Source organism: Talpa occidentalis, unplaced genomic scaffold (assembly GCF_014898055.3).
Source record: "Talpa occidentalis isolate TD23 unplaced genomic scaffold, MPIMG_talOcc4v2.1 talOcc4.15, whole genome shotgun sequence".
Classification (NCBI taxonomy): Eukaryota; Metazoa; Chordata; class Mammalia; order Eulipotyphla; family Talpidae; genus Talpa; species Talpa occidentalis.
The window spans coordinates 18,642,389-18,660,368 of NW_023601543.1; the positions used below are offsets into that span (position 1 = coordinate 18,642,389).

Here is a 17,980-nt window from a genome sequence, read left to right on the forward strand (position 1 = left end):
AGAATTTTGATAAGACTGAGAAGTAAGACTCAGTTCTGGAATTCAGGTTTGTCTAGGCATAGCAGCAATCTTCAAGAACCTCTTCATCAGGCCATGAGGGAGTGTGCAGATAGGAGACCAGTTTTGCAAAACTGGAAAGAAGTGCAATAGATTAGCCAAGCCCCTCCGGTGAGACAGGAAACATTCTAAACCATTTAGAATGCTAGGAAGATGGTGGGTTTTGTTCAATCACCAAACACTTGTATTCTAGTGCAATCTTGCTGCGGGACATCAAAATTGTAGCCCAAACAAAGATGAAACATGCTCCCCTAGATTTTTGCTACAAGCCTGAAGGACTAATTAAAATAACCAGGACTCTCCATACGTATGTATGGTAGAGACAGGACTTTTTCAGTATACACATAAACATATCTCAACTTCAGTCATGTAACTCTGTGATATTAACTAAAGATCTGCCCCTACTACCAGTTACCCAGTGACACTCTTCCCATGTAGGAAGAGTCATCTATGGCCTAAGAGAAGATTAAGATTGTTTGAGAAGGAGTAGAAAGAAATGGGTATATCATTTTTGGTTTCAAAATAGACTTTTAAGAAGTTAAAGCAGATAAGCATAAAATTGCCATATAATATATACCAAAAGGAACTGAAAGCAGAGATTCAAACAATGTAGTATTCACTGCCGCATTATTTACAATAACCAAAAGGTGGAAACAACCCAAGTGCTATTGAAAGATAAATGGCTAACCACAACATACATGTATACACACAGTATTTTAATTTAGCAATAAAAAGGAATGAAGTTCTGACACATGCTATAACACAAGATGTTGTGTAGAGTGATACGAGCCAGGCACTAGTAATCAAGGATCATGATTTCCTTTACTGAAATTCTCTGAATGGATCTTTTTCTGTCATGCAGCAAAAATGGGGTACCAGTTATATGCAGATAAAGAAAGCTATGCTTTTGCAGAATGGAGTTAATCACTTGTGAAAACATACCTCTTATAAAACCATCTTCAAAGAAAACAGCAATGATGCACTAAAATTGTGAATTATTAAGGACTTCCGGACTTTTATATATATATTTTTTGAGGATTAACTTTCAGATTTCTTATTTTCCCACTTGGAATATTTTCCTCACCTGTGTAGTGTACCTTTTCTATTCTAGTTATCATGGCCCTAGTTACCAAGTGTCCTTGGGCCATGTAAAGAATGTAGGACTTGCAGATTTCATTAGTGATCACTGAAGAGGACTATCAGTGGAAAAAATCTGAGAGTAGCCCTTGGTTCTTTCCTTCTATTCACAAAGGTTATCTAATCTATTGGCAAATTCTGTCTCTACACCTGTAGGGTAAGGGAAAATGTCAGGCTTTTCTGCCCTCCCGCCATCAGGATAGATGATGGATCCTTGAGGTCCTGAATGCATGCCTGATGGCGGACACCTGGTGTAGGGTGTGGGCATAGGTAGATGGGATTCACCTGGACTAAGACTGGGCTTTTAAGGGCAGCATCACGGGGACGCCAGCAGCAGCAGAAGCTGAAAGAGAAGCCGAGAAGCAGCAGAACGAACGGAAGAGCACAGAAGCAGAGAGAAGGCCAGAGAGCCCAGATAGAGTGAGGATTTGCTGGGGGCCAGGGAGGCCTGCCAGCCTCAGCTCCCCTGCCTGCTGTGTACCGGGTAAATCCCAATAAAAAGACACGCAAAAAACCACTGAGGACTCTGACTCCTCCTTTACCCGGTCTGCTGGATCAGAAAACCTGCACTGTGTCCATTCCTGCCTTTTACAATACCCCAAAGACATCCTACATCTGACCACTTTACACAATCTCCACCACTATAACTCCAGTATGAATATCCATTCTTTAGCTCCACTGGTCTGTTTCCTGTGTGATATGCCAGAACCTTTGTAGGGTAAAGAAAATATCAGGCTTTTCTGCCCTTCCGCCATCAGGATAGATGATGGATCCTTGTCCTGAATGCATGCCTGATGGTGGGCACCTGGAATAGGGTGTGGGCATAGGTAGATGGGATTCAGCTGAGCTAAGACTGTGCTTTTAAGGGCGGCGTCACGGGGGGACGCCAGCAGCACCAGCACCAGCAGCAGCAGCCGCCGCAGCCGAAGCGAAGCCGAAGCCGAAGCCGAAGCCGAAGCCGAAGCCGAAGCCGAAGCCGAAGCCGAAGCCGAAGCCGAAGCCGAAGCCGAAGCCGAGAAGCAGCAGAACGAACGCTAGAGAGCCCAGATAGAGTGAGGACTTGCTGGGGGCTGGGAGGCCTGCAGCCTCCCAGCCCCCAGCCAGCACCCCTGCCTGCCATATGCCTGGTGAACCCCAAATAAAAAACCTGCAAAACTACTGAGGACTCTGACTCCTCCTTTACCCGGTCTGCATGGGATCAGAAAACCTGCACTGTATCCAGTCCTGCCCTTACAACCTTCCATCAGACTTTCACATGGCAGGCTCTCATCATTCACTTCACCAGGGAAATGTTGCATCCTCACAGAAGTTTCCCTGATCCTCCTCCCTCTCAAACTCTCCTTTCTAACCCTAAGTCATACTCTTGTCATAATACACTATGGCATTTATTTTTACATAAATTATTTATTTGCATGTTTACTGTTCACCTCTTTTCAGTAGGTAACCCTGGTGCCTAATTTGGCAGGGCAGACACTCAATCTTGACTTACTCACCGACTGAAAATGTAGAAGTTGTTGGAGACTGGGATGACTCTGAACATGGGACACTAGCCTTTTTGAAAAAAAAAGTATCAAAGTTTTGTTTGTGTGAATTGCCTTATCCTTTCAAAAGTGGAGAACAACCAAGCTTTCCAGGTAATTGAATGTTACTGTCATTGAGTTGCAGTAAGTTGAAATTGTACTTGATCCTTTTGGTCAAGTTTTTAGACTTCTGCATGATGAGGAAGGCAAATTATAAATAATTAACCTGCACAGCTTGCCAGGTGAGCTCAAGGAAAGTCTAATTGAACAGATGGGCCTCATTCCTCCTACTGGAAGGTTATTAGGTGATTTGACTTTGTCAGATAAGAAAAGAAAGTGAGGTCTTGAAATGAGTTCCTCAAGGGAAGCCATTTTTCAGTGTTCTCACACAGATCTGGGAGTCCTGCGTGATGTTAATTACCCTGTGTTGTCTGAGAGAGCTGCCAGCCTGAGAGAGGAGGAAGACTCAACTCCCTTAGGCTTTCTGGGCCGTGAAATGCTCTCATAAGCAAGTAGGTTACCTGGGAGCACTCACAGAGATAGGCTAATGAAATCCATATGGTTCGTTACTTTGGGCAGATGGCCTGCACGCCACCTTGGAGGCACCTGGAGTTTCTAGGTGGTCTTCAAGGGCAGCTCTAAATTGTGTGTGTTGAAGGTGTTGAATTTGCAGGTCACAAAGGAACAGCTAAAGCTGGACTCACTAGGAGAGGGCAGTAGTATTTTATAATAGGGGTAGGAATGGGCTCAGGAGAATGGGGGAGGGTATAAACTGCTTTCTCTCTTCTCCCACAACCAGAGATAAAACCCACCTCTCTTCTAGTAATTTTTCCCGCGTGACATGCTAGGACCTCTGTACTTGTTATTGCTTCTGTTTGGAATACTCTTCCATCAGGTGTTCACATGGCCGTTCTTATCTTTCAGGTCTCTAATGAAATGTCGTATCCTGTAGGGTAAATGATAGGCTCTTCTGCCCTCCCGCCATCAGGAGAGATGATGGATCCTTGAGGTCCTGAATGCATGCCTGATGGCGGGCGCCTGGAGCAGGGTGTGGGCACAGGTAGGTGGGATTCACCTGGGCTGAGATGGGACTTAAAAGGGCAGCATAGCGGAACAGAAGGAGCAGAAGGAGAACAAGCGAGACCGGAAGAGCACCAGTAGAGAAGCAGAGGCCACGAGAGAACGCCGGAGAGCCCAGAAAGAGTGAGGACATGCCGGGGGCCGGATTCCGGCCCCAGCACCCCTGCCTGCCCTGTACCTGGTAAAATGGCAATGAAAGCCTGAAAAGCCACTGAGGGCTCCAGGCCTCTCTCCTTTACTCGTCTGCTTGACTCCTAGAGATCCTGCGCTGTGCCCTTCCTGTCCCTACACATCCTTAAAGAGGCTTTCCCTGAGCTCCTCCTGTCCTTGCAGGCTGTTTCATTCTTTTTGAGTAGTACTCCTCCCTCACGTCTCGGCAGAACCTAAGCTGGACGGTCCTCACCATCCTTTAATTGCTCTTTTGCTGGCCCCTTTTCCTAACGACTTGTGGGATTGGTAGGCACTTCATGCTTTTAAAGAGTTTACTGTAATAATATCCTTTCACTAACTCCATAAGGAAAGTACAGCAGGGAATATTCCCCTTCATAGATAGGAAAGTGAAACCCAAAGCCCCTTTTAACAAAAGAAAGTGATCAGTGGATGTGGAGCTAGAAATCATTTTCATCTTCTCTCTTGTTCTTTCCAATTTTATCCACACCATGCCATCACTCTGTCCTACTAGAAACTGTCACAAGCCTGAACAATAGAGATTTGCTGTGTGTGTAACATTCACTCTAGGTTTATGAATGTCTTCATTTTCTCTGCCTTATTTTGGATCCTTTGAGGTTGTTAGAGCACAGATGACTCATTTAAAACTGTTTATAGGCTTTCCTTCTCTTTTTTAATTTATTATTTTTTAATTGTGTTATAATTGACATCTGACATTGTTTAAGTTTAAGGAGCACAACATGTTGCTTTCACACATACAGAGTGAGATTGTAATATGAACACTATTGTGTTAGCTAACACCTCTGTCAGGTCACATAGTTTTGTGGTGGGAGCAGTTAAGATCTAGTCTCTTAGCAAATCTGAAATTTATCATACAGGATTGTTATCTAACCATTATGCTGTGAATTAGATTCCAGAATTATGTATCTACTACTTGCAAGTTTGTACCTTTAAACAGCAGAGGTTTCCTTTTCTAATTGACCCATTTAACATATACTGCACTAGAGTCACAATTCTTGCATGACACCCCATGTTTCTGTGAACACTCACACAAGAGAGGCACAGAAGTGGAATGGAAGTGGACTCTATCTGGACTCAGTGCACCCAAGGTCCTAGTTCTAGGTCTTCTTCATTGAGTGAAGTGATATTCAGCAAGTCCCAAAGCCATCTTGCCTCTGGTGTTTCCTCTACGGAATAGGTGCAATAGTGTCTCTTCTGGTTGCATGGCAGGGTTAAGTATGAACTGAACACGGTGATGTATGTGAATGTGTTGAAAATTGACAGCCCACTATTGTGAGCTCCCACAGGCTAGAGGTCATTTCTGTTTTATTCATCATCTAGCTGACCTTCCTGCTGTGGTTATGGAGAATCATAACCTTATTGTTAATCATCATGGAACATACTCAGATTGGTGAGACTGCCTACAAGGAAGAGCTATGGGACCCCAAATACCCTGACTGCTGAGCAATGGAAAAGACCAACAGCTGACTGTATCCCTACTCCTCTTCTTTTACATTTATTTTCTTAAAGCAGTTAAAATTACTATTAAACATTTCATTTTAAAAAACAACCTCCTTTTATTCCCTGAGCTATCTTCAGTGGGGATATGGCCAAGTATCTATAAAAGAAACCAAGTGCGATAGTTGTTTTCTTCTAGTATTTCTAGGGGTCTGAAGGGAAAGAGAACTCTGGAATTGCTTTTCTCCCCAGTGCTACTTTTGAACATGAATCTGTATCATGTTGAATTCTCAAAACCTAGTGGAGAATGATAGCTTTGGTGCAACTTTCCAAATCACAGTGGCATTTCTCTGGGCAAGGACAATAAAGCTATTGACTTGTTTTGTAACTTGGGCGCCTCCGCCTCTGGTTGGGAATGTTTGCTTTTGGTGCTACAGTCAAGAGGTTGATGGTGATATGTCTCGTCCGGCTGCATGCATTTTGCTCAGTCCCTCCCTGCCTTTCCTGATGGAACAGGTCCCTCTGTGCCAGCGACTTTATGTGATTGTAACATAACAGCTAAGGAGAGCTCAGAAGTGAAAGAAACAAAGGAAACATTTTAAAATACCATCATTTTAATAGCAGCCTTTCCCAGGAAGAGTAAAAATGTCCGCAGGGCAATTAGAAAGGGATTTTATTTTATTTATTTCTCTCTCTTAGTGGAAGAACTAGAGGGCTGGCCCCAGGCTGTTTTATGGTATTACTATCTGGTCCCTGTGGTTTTTCCATGGAGTTAGAATGTGAATAAAATAAATGAGTTCATGTTATGTTTGTAAGCGTTGCATGGGATCTTGTTTCATCCTCTCAAGTTCAGAAGGCATGCCATTAGAGGTTCCCTATTTTTTCATGTTGTGGAGGAGTTACGGTTCTTTTTTTAAATTTATTTTTATTTATGCATACAATAACTGGGGTGTAGGCCAGAGGTGTGGGGGGTGAAAGAATTCACCAGGGACAGAGTGGGGAGCAGAACAGGCAGGTCTACTGAGATATACTACTGAGGGGAGCAGCAGGTGAGACAGGGGAGGTCTGCTGTGCCCTGTGTGTCAGCTCCCTGGCCGGAGATAGCTTAATAGTGCTGAGACTTAACCCCTGCGCCACCATCGAGGCTGGAGTTACTGTTCTTTTTTTTTTTTTTTAAGATTTATTTATTTATGCTGGGGAACAGGCCAGAGATGCAGGGGGTGAGAGGATCCACCAGAGACAGAGCAGGGAACAGAACAGGCAGATTGACTGAAATACACTGCTGAGGGGAGCAGTGGGTGAGGCAGGAGAGGTCTGCCTCGCCTGGAGTTACTGTACTTAAAATTGCCTTGAGATCACTGAGGATTGTGGGAGAAGTGACATGATGTGGCAGCCAAATCCCTGCGTGAGAGATGATGTGTTCTTCTGGCTGCCTTCTCTGGTCTCTGGTTCAGGGAGGGAAGAGTGGAGGGCGTAGAGAGGACAAATGACTTGGACACCAATTGGCTTGGGCCCTCAGGTAATACATGGACACCAGGCTTACCCTTTGTTAGGTTTACATCACATTTTGATTTTTCTACACTGATCAGTTCCTCTCTTAGATCATCAACATTTAAGCACTGCCCTGAAGAACTTCCCCACAGAGACCTAATGCTGTCACCAATGACCAATTGGGGAAAAAGAAAACGTGGCAGCTGGGAATTAGAAAATGATTTGCACTTCCTTATACCTAGGGATATTCAGCTCCTTTGCTAATCAGATTTTTGGAAACAGCTCCATTTCCATACGAATTACTCATTGGCGGTAAAGGTCACTAGGAATTGGTGAGCATTAGAAACCACAAACCAATTAGAATGTGGCAATATCTTTGCTCAGAATTGAATGTTGATTCAAATTGGCTCTGGTAATATGATGTTCTTTAATGAAACCATCATTGAATGGATTAGTAGAAGCTTTCCTGGGTTTAGAGAAAGACACAAAATGAGTAGAGGAGGGGTCTGCTTATGCGGACAATGACTATTTCGTTCTCTTTCAAGACTTTGCACTAATAAATCTTCCCAGAGAGCTTCCTTGCCTGCAATACAGATGAATGGCCTTTGAAAGCTTAATGGGGATTGATGCCATCTATCGATTACCATTTAAAGCACACCTTCCTAATTTCTAATTGTTGAAAGAAATATGCTTTCCAGTGGAACAAGTATCTCTTATTAGAAGGTCTAAGTCTGGTGTCTTGATAGCTTAAATGGTCAATTACTTCATAAGGCAGCTTGACGCCTATTGGGATGGTGAACATAGCTCTGTTGAAGGATGATACCAAACTAGAACCCCGCGGAGCTGACTATGTGCTACTTACTCTGCAGATGGGAGTCCCTGGCTTCCTTCTCTGAAATGTGTGAGTGATTTCATGGGGACAGTGGATTGTTCCCAGATAAGCTTTGGCAACTACTATAGTAGTGAGGGTTAGTGAGGATCAGCCAGGTTAGTTTCAGAAGGTCTCCAATCACTTTGATGCTTCCAATTCTGAGTCCCTCTCCCTGGTGGGGGATAATGATCTTTTCCACAAACCGAGGTAAGATAGCGATATCCTGAGCCAATGAGAATTGTTGAAAGTGTCCCACAACTAATCCTTTCTTCTTCAGGGAACAGAAACTGTTTTTAGCTAATTACTATTATTTCAAGAAACACACTCCTCCTAGTTTCCCATGAAATAATTGGTCAAATCTCATAATACATGTAGAAATACATTTCTTACTGACATCTTGATAAGGTGGTTTAGAACCAGTATCGGTTACCATGGACCTTTGAGGAAAAGTCAGGAGTTATACCTGCCATTCAATAACTTGATTATCAGTTAGAGAGTGTTACTAAACCTTTCCTCTCTACCTACTACACAAGCGGCTTCTGTGTCACTGCTACAAGCAGTTATAGTGCTTAGAGTAGTAGGCAGTGGTCATGCATAGGGTGGATTCATTTTCTAATCATAACCACCATAGTTTCCTGGTTGAGTCAACTGAAAAAACATTTGCATTCTTAAACAATCCACTGGTACTTTTCTTAGAATCCAGTTGCTACAGAAAAGAGATTTTGATGGTTTATGTAAAAGTGGTTTGCCCATCATATTCTCCTTCTATAATTCTCTGCTTTTATCTCCTTTCATCTCTCCTCTTGACAGTGTTTATGTCGCTTTACTTCCTTTTAGTGGTGAACAACTTGCTCTTTCCCCACTAAGACTAGGTCTATGGGAGGTGGTGTGGAGGTGGGGAATATTCTACCGAAGAAATTAAAACAATTATTAGCTTCCCTAAAAATGGACTTATCAGCATGTACATGAACACTTGAAACAACTTTAATACATTTCAATAGGAAAGCAAAGTCTAAAATAGAATATGTAATTTTATAGTCCATCACTCATCAGAGTCTTAGAGTCAATTACCAACTTCTATGAATTGCTGAGACAGAAAATCACTGCTTTTGTGAAAGCTATAAAGGAGAATAGATATTATTTAGTTCAATCCCCTCATTATTCAAGTGAAGGGACCGAGGCTGACAGAAATTAAATGACTTGCCCAAGGACAAACGATCACTTTGTATCAGGTTGGGAGGCAAATCTGGAAGTTCACACTAGAGCTCTTGACACGCCACTGGTAATGCCTCTCACAAGTCTTAAAGGACAATGATTAGGTCACCAAACAAGTAGTGCTATATTTGAGATGCTCAGCTTTGATAACGTTCCCATTGATTCCCCATCTTCCCTTAAAAACACTGCGAATTTGCCTTTGTGAGAAGATGATAAAATATAAGCCAGCAGATCCAATTAGCTACAAAGCACTTACTCTGAAAAATTCTTTTGTTGAACCGGAGTCCAGGGTCCCATAGGCAATTTCAGTCTGCTTAGCTAAGTCTTCAGCACTCTCTATGGGAGAAACCATCCTCTCCACAGTCAGGAAAGCAGCGAGATTGGCAGTATAGGAAGAAATTATGATCAGGGTGAAGAACCACCAAACCCCTCCAACAATGCGCCCGGAGAGTGATCTACAAAACAAAACAAAGACCAATCCAGACCCAGAGGGGCCAGATTTCAGTTGAAAGAATCCTTACCTTTATTTCTGGAAAGAGGAGTGTCTTCAGTATAGCTGATGAGGGAGGGGAGTAAATGATGTCAGGGAATGAAAACATCAAACAGAAGGGCCACATGAAACATGCGCTGTCTTGGTAGCACCTGGCGATGGCACATGCATAGTGCCTTCTCACATTTACAGGCTTTAAAGCAGGATATTTTTTAAACCAGCTCCTGCTTACGCTCAGTAACTGTACTTAACCCATTCTCTTCCTGTGATTTTGCTGGGCACCCTTGTGGAAAACTGCTCGATTTCTTCTCAGGCTAGTGCTCCCCGGCCTTGCCTGCCCATTAGAATCACCGGGGATTTCGAAAACATCTCTCCTGCTCAGGCCCACCCAAGATGAATTAAATCATCACCTGAGAGGAGAACCCAAACATACATATTTTCAAAGCTGGCCATACAGGTGGAAACAGAGAACCGTAACAAAGGGTCAGGCAAGGAGAGGGGAGGAAGGTGGGGTGGGAGTGGGGGAGGGGAGGGTGCAATGGAACATGATGGAGGATTTTGGGGGCAATGGTGGAGGGCAGGGTGTGAAAGTATGTTTGCAGATGTTTGAACCTACAACCCCTAGGTCAGGTACAAGGATGTAAACCTACTGTACCTCATAGTAAACATACTTTGGGGGCAAAAGGTCCTCAAACTCCTAGCTGCCAAAAAATACAAATAGAAATAAAGCTCGCCAGGTGACTACAATGTGCAGCCCAGGTGGAGAAGCACTGATGTAAAGAGCTGTCGTGGGAAATCACAGTCAGAAACCTCTCCATGGTTGAAGAGAAATGGGTGGGTGCTAGAAAATGCTTGCTACTCACAAGTTTTGCACTGAATAAAGACATTGCCATTTTGAAGAGATGGTCACCCATGAGACAAGGAAGCCATAAAATAATATTTATTATCTCCTTCCTATAAATGGCTGGTGGGTCTCAGGAGCTTAAGCTACAGAGATGGAGACTCTTCCCTTTTACAAATTAATCCTTAAGACACAGTACAGGCTTTAAGTAGGAAAATATATAAAAGGATTTGAGAGGCACTTAAAGGTTTTTCTCTCCTCCAGGCTCCCCTGACCCTCCACGCCAAGTAGCCAAAACAAACAAAACCATCCTTACTGGGATACCACGGAAATTCTTACTAATGTCATTATCCTCTGTTTTCTTCAGGAGGTTTGATCAAGATGTACTACTTTACTTGAGCAGCACCCATTATCACATTATCTGGATTAGTCTGTGCAACTAGTAAAGAATAGGACAGGGCCTCCCCTGGTGGCGCAGCGGTTGAGCTCTGGATTGCAAGGCTGCCCGCAGCCTCTGCAGTGCCAGTTCAATCCCCGGCCACCGGTGAGGGTCCCACAAAAACAAAAACAAAACAAAAGAATAGGACAGCAGATAGGCAAGGTTTATTAAGGGGAACTTTTTGTTCTTAAATGCCACGGTGCACTCACATTACCTGGAGTGTTTGCTAAAATTCAGATTCAAAATATCTAAGCACTCAAGAAGTTGCCCTTCTGAAGGCTCACAGGTGAGTGCAATGGTCTGCAGACCAAACCAAGCAACATTGCTCTTCGACATCAGCGATGCTCAACGCTGCCTGCACATCAGTACAGTCTGGGGAGCTAGGGACCAAACAAAGTGACCAAAAAAAAATTTGCCTAGGCTGTACTCCAGACCAATGAAGTCAGAGTCTCTGGGGGTTGGACTAAAGCAGCATTTTTATAAAGCCCGGGTGAGCTGGGACTGCCAGGCATGGTCATACATCGTGAGAGCTACTCACTCAGGGAGAAGGGTCTGTGGGAATTTAAGGGGCTGTGTGAGGGCATTAAATGCTCAGTGATGGGTACTGGCTGGTACTGAGGAAACTTCATCTCTTTCACAACGTTGCTGAAGGCTGACTCTGTCTACAGAAATGAAAATCTGGTCCCTAGGTTTTAGAAAACATTGCCACATTATCCCTAGGATAGTTCTGCTCTGTGGCAGAGTGCCATCTTGATCAGGCTATCTTCTCCCGTGCCCAGAAAAGCCCAAAGGAAAGAACCCACTCTCATAAAGTCAAGAATAGGCGTAGGAGCCTGGCACGTCTCCAGACTCTGTGCGAAGAGGGCAGTTCTGGGCTGAAAGCCGGTGAATCAAGCCCTTCTCTGTCTGTACTTGCATTTTACCACTATGAAGCAAATATAAATTCCTATGTCCCAAGATAACCTTTCATTACCCTCTGGAAACTTTAGTTCTTTTACATTTTACACCCCAGTCAAATACTTTTGTCAGGTGTTTCGTATTCTTTTTTGATTTGAAAAAGTCTGTAAATTCTGTTGGTCCCTGGATGCTTAGAACGACCCTTATTTATTTATTTCTGAATATAATCACTTTTAGCCTCTCAGATGTGAAAATCTGCTTTCCAAGAGATTTTTCTAACGAATGGTTAAACTCATGATTTCATCTGGGAACATTTCCCCTTTAATCAGAAGAAGTAAAAACATCTGGATGAGTCAGAAAGACTGTGTCATACTTCCTCATGCTAAAAGTATACAGAATATTTCAATTATGAATTTGGACCTTTCAGAGCCTTTCTTCATTGCTGCCATACATAGTTAATTTATTCTGGACTGATCTGACTCTGGAAATAATTTTACCGTATAAAAGATTAATGCTCCAAAGTAGCATCTGTAGTAATAGGGTAATAAAAGTGATAACAATAATAGCTAACCCTTATTGGGCACTTTCTATGTGCCAGACTCTGTTCTAATTGCTTTACATGTGTCAACACTTCTAATCCTTCATCCTTATGGTGAGGTGCTATTTTGCAGATAGAAAGGAAATTTACCTATAACGGAACTAAGGTGCAGAGAAGGAAATAGGAAACAAAATATCTACCTTTATGTACTAGGAAAGAAATACCCACATATCTATAATATAAAACATTGGTATTTTATTTGAGAAAATCCAGAATAGTGTGTAAATTATAGAAGGTCTGATTTTCCTATAAACACTGAGAAATATAGTTGTAGGAAAACCATGCTTGTTTGGATAATTATTGTTTATTGTCTATTGTTCATCTGGAATGAACTGTGAATGTCACCGTTGTTTGGAATGATGGGGGTTTGACTGAGACCAAGGGGAAAACTGATTTTGGAGTGTTTTCAGAATCATGGTTTGGTATAGAAAGGAGTGGATTCTGCTGCTGCGAATACTAATGGTAGTTTATGCATTGTCTACTTGAAATGTGCAGAAAAATACAGTAATTTATGGAAATTACACTTGTGCCTTTCTATTGAGGCTAATGGAGTATGACTGTGTCTGTATGATTTAAAATCAAGCTGCATATCATAATCTGGTTATTTTGGCCACCTTAATGGTTGACTCAATAATCAAGTGGTTGATCTGTATGACTCAGCTGAGATTGGTTGTTGACATGACTGAAAATAAACCTAAATGCAAAATGGTCATTTTTGTGACCTCTTGTCTTCCTGACTATTGACTTTGGCAATTATGTGGTTAATATTGTGACATTACCTAGGAGTATGGAGAATTTGGATGCATTGCCACATAGAAATGGTGTAATAGTATCCATAAGCCTCAGCAGAGATGGAAAAAGAAGCTTCCTTTGAATCAATGTTGATTGTACACACTTGCATTTAACATTCTCTTCTCATGTCAGTAGAAGCTTTGACCAGAATCTTGGAGGAATTTCTACCACTTTCTTTGTGAGTATGGCATGAATACTTATAATCCTTTCCCTGAGAAAAAGTACATTGGAACGCATAGGGAAGAAACTCTATAAGAACTTTTACATTGCCCTTCTCTCATTAGTGAAACTGTAGCCATCTAAGCCCACATTTCACATGGAGGCCATGTAGAACATGACTGATGGGTCAGCCCCATCACAATTTAAAAAGGATCTATTAAAACCAGACAAGACTTTATAGTTGAGTTAAAAAGATCTGTCATTTTCGAGTATCTTTCCCTCCATTAATGCAGCTTCAAAGTGTTTAACATTCATTTCAGATAGTTTTGTTGTACAAGACAGAATTTGAGGTTAGCATAATGAAATGACTGTAAAATGCCACAAGTTAGTATTTATAAAAATGCATTATAAGGAGCAGATTATACCTTTTGGAGAGATGTAAGGGGATGCGTGAAGTTAATGAAAGTAAATTAGCAATGAGAAAAAGACACAAAACATTGCAAAAATAGTATGTGATGCTCTTGTTATCTGCAATCACAAGAAACTAGAGTTTCTGAAATAATAATAAAATGTATTTTATGACCTCTAAAGTGATAATAAAAGTGAGCTATGAGCTTTAACCTTCAGCCTGTAAGTAAATTTTGAAATCTGCACTTTACTAGCTTCACAGGACGATGAGCTAGAACTGCAAACCACTTTTCCTTTGCAAAACTCTTTATCATTTGTTTTCCCCTCCCTTTTCTCCCAAAGTGTGCATCATTCCTACACTCGTTTCAAAGCTGTGTCTAAGATAAATTTTTTAAAAATGTGCAGAATCAATCTTTAACTCTTATAGTCTTCTCTGATGGGAGTAAGTAACCAAGTCCCGAAGACTGAAAACTACGGCTTTCAGCCAGAAAAGTCATGAAATAGTTGTAATAAAAATCCTGCTATTACCTCATTAATTTATTACCACATCACTACTGCTTTCAAGTGAATTTGTAGTAGGATGAAGTCACTGGTCATACATCAGCAAAGGAAAGGATTTTGCTTAAAATGAGGTCAAAAAGTTCTATTGTCTTTTATCCCATTCATTTTATATACTTCATGTCTTTTATTCTGCACATACTTTCCATTTGAAAGGAGAATGTATGTGTCAGCTAACCTGGACAGATCCCCTGCCCTCTCCTCTAAAGAATCTGACAGGTTTAAAACATATTAGATTCAAGTTAGTGTGTTCTCCCGGTTTCATCTATTGTCATTCCCCCAGCCCTGTTATTTTCAACTTGGCTAGCCCGCAAGATGTCCTTGCAGCTTCAAAGAAAGTCAGCAGGGGGAGCATTTGTCAGGAAGGATTTAGGCTCTGGTATGCTCAGTGGTTCCATTGAAGTTTTACAAAGGAAATAAATTTTAGGTTTTGAAAATTGCAGCCTCTTGTTAATATAAGTAGGCCATTGTGGAATAAAATAATCAAAATATTTGCAAGTGGTGGGGTGGTGTGTCCTTAAGGAAAGTGCTGTACAGGTTCCAGAAAAAATGTTGGTTATTTCTCATCAGAAATCAGCTTTTTGTGGCAGTAGCTAAAATCTCAGTTATATTCCTAAGGAGAGTTAGGGATGAGAATAAAAGTGCATTATTAAGTATTAGTATTTGTGACACTAGGATGGCTAAGAGCAGCCAGTTTAATAAGCATAATAACTAATAATAAAACATAATAACATTGAGAACTTACTCTATACCAAACCCTGAGCTTTATATTTTACAGACAAGGAATGAAGGTTAGCAAGATTTCGTAACTTGTCCCAAGTTACACAGCTGCTAGGCAGATTGTGAATCTAGTGAGACTAACTCCAGTACCCACACATGTAACCTCTGTGTTGCTGCCCTTGCATATACCCACTGCCTATCTCCTCAGCACTTTCAGGAGGCAGGTTGAATGGAATCACCTTATACCCTCACCCGACTCCCTTCAACAAATCAGTTCGTATGGATAAACCTCACCTTATTACACTGATTACTCTCTCTAAAGTTGATTCAGTCTTCAGTAAAATTGTCCACACTAAAAAAACTGGGGTAGTTGAAAATATCAAGCCTAGTATTGACATAGACTCTTTAAGCATGTAGGATGCTGTCGGACACTTTGATAGAAAATGGAATGATGCTCAGCTTTCCTCATAATGTCTTGTTGCTAATTTCCCTGTCTTTTTCTCTGAGTGAACATATGCTCAGCAGCATTTTAGACGCTCACTACCTACTTTCTTTAACAACCAAGGTAAACACGGAGCTTCATCAGAGGTCGGGAAATGGAAAACAGCTTTTGTGCCTGAGCATGAGGAAAATAATGGAACAAACACTGTACCTTTAGGCTGGTAGTAGGAGGCATTGTGTGGTATTGGAAATGAATTCACAACTGGCTCTTAAAACCTCTGACCTGAGGTTCCATTACATTATCTCTCTGGATACTGGTCCTTGGTTTATGATACTGAGAAAAGCATCACAAAGTGAAAAGAGCATGGGTTTGGGGGGTAAGTTTGAATCTGGCTTAGCCATTACAGCTGTGAAACAGGGAAAATTATTTAACTTGAATGGCACTTTCTTCAACTTACAAATAAGTGTAATGCCCGATTTGTGGCAGTATTTTGAAGATTAAACTCCACATAATAATGTAGGTAAAGCTGCCACACACAATAGGAATTCAATGAAGATGGTTGTCCCTCTGCTTTTTGGAAAAGGAAGCAGTTGGATTAATTTGCTCCTGACCATCTCCTTATGCTACAATATATGATAATTCTATTTTTAAATGTGGTCTCTTATAATTCCTTAAATCACTTCAATTTCGAAAAAAGTGATGCATGCTCACATTGGGGCTTTCTGGAGAGCATTCCAAATATGGCCATTAGACAGAAATAAAGTCTAATGCTAGTGTTTGCAGTCAAGGCAAGTAGGAATTATATAGTATAAGTATATTATTATGGGGAATGTGGAGATCTGTTCATAGAGGAGCATAACGCAGTGGTGTTTGCTGCTATACAGTTGAGAGCAAATATATAAGCAACCAATAGAACTCTCAAGATAAGGAGGAACGTGTCTCCTCCTTACTTGTATACAGTAAATATGCCAAACAGCATAACATTTTATCAAGAGGCTTAATGATATAATTTCTTTTGAAGAACATGAAAAACAGTATGGAAGGGGAGCTCACCCAGTTGGCAGAAAATGTAGAAGTCATAGAGGTAATTATTTATTACCCAAAAGCAAAATGGGGATAATACTTATTACTCTAGACCAGTGTTAGTCCATAATCTATGTCCTCTATGGCTGGGTTGAGTTGCTGCCAGCATTTAAAAAAAAAAAAAGTGAAACAGAGCAGATCATATCAGCACACAGCACACTGTAAGGGTAACAATGTCTGGTGAAAGTCTGGTGATATACATACATGTGTACTGAGTGGTGATGAAAAATGTATCTTTCACTGAGGGCCATCATCAAAAATTTGAAAGCCATTGCTCTGTATGATAATATCTAGTACAGTATAATAAAATTACTATTTTGAAAAAAAAGCATGTGATATATTTCAGTGCCACAGCAGAGTCACAGCTTCTGTTTTTCCACGAAATAAAAAATCTGTCCAGTGTGTCATTTTCAGGCCATCATCTTTAAGTTATTACTTAATGAAGCAATATGCATAAATACTTCTAAAAACAAATGGCTTTTTAAGAGTCCTATTTGAGCATGCAGCACTCCATTGGGGATATCACAAATTTAGTTTTAGAAATTCACTTGCAGAAACCAATAAAATCTCCAGCCTTAATGACTCTTTAGCATTGTCTCAACATAGATTACCAGCCATGTTAAAAATCATTCAATTATGGACTCATTCAGAAACCTTAGTCTCTTGAAGCAAACACTGAAAAAATAAAAGAAACTAACAAAACAAATGAACTCCCAGATGATATCACAAAATGTATAACATTCTAAGCACAAAAGGAATAGAAATAAAATAATTTGGAGAATCTGACCAAACAGATTGAGGGTGGTAAAAAATATGACATATAAATGAGTCTGACTCTACAACGTAACACTGAGTAACTGCTGAAAATGTTAGTGAATTATATTGCAAAGTTTCATTTTAAATGTTTTGTGCTTCAAATAGATGATCTCAAAACGAAGTGTGCTGTAAAAACATGGTAGGTAACCTTCTGAGTCCTTATATTCTAAATGAAAAGTTCTATTTGTATAATCAATTCTACTAAGTATTTGGATTAATGTTCAATTTTGCCAATACCACACATTTTTATTTTAGAAAAAAACCCAATTTTTTCTCTGATTACAAAGATGTGACATTTGCTTACAATATTTTATGACTATGAATTAAGTTACCACCACTTTTGTTTAGTTAACACTTAAACTAAGTAGGTAGGGCCTAGGATATTCAAATTCAATATTTTCAATAATGTTACTGAGGTAACACTTGCATACCATAAAATTTGCCAAAGGAAGCATACATATAGCTAATGATTTTAGGAAATTGAGAGTTGTATAATCATTGTCACAATCTGGTTTTGGAACATTTACATCAAGTTCCATCAAGTTTCATCAAGTTAATCCTGGTGGGGCGAGGGCTAGGATGGGGCATTTACTCCATGTGCAAAATTTAAGGGAGTGTCAAAATTTCATTAATAGTGATAAATGGTATTTTAGCACAGTATTTAAAAAATAAAAATTAATGCCAAAAATCCATGGTGAACAAAATAGAAAATTTTAGATAAAGACCAGAACCGACCCTTG

The 17,980-nt window shown here is 40.8% G+C and overlaps 1 protein-coding gene across 6 annotated transcripts in view; it reads right to left on the reverse strand.

The window, feature by feature from the left end:
* The window catches only part of GRIA3 (glutamate ionotropic receptor AMPA type subunit 3), a 262,555-nt gene that overhangs the window by 47,834 nt on the left and 196,741 nt on the right, over window positions 1-17,980 (reverse strand). For 5 of the 6 annotated variants that reach the window (XM_054695576.1, XM_037511994.2, XM_037511993.2 and 2 more), the window contains one exon: window positions 9,254-9,452. In XM_054695576.1, coding sequence (XP_054551551.1) covers window positions 9,254-9,452 — 199 coding nt within the window. Of the gene's footprint in view, window positions 1-9,253; window positions 9,453-17,980 lie in introns of those variants that run through there. The other variant, XR_005125435.2, reaches the window with a different exon arrangement.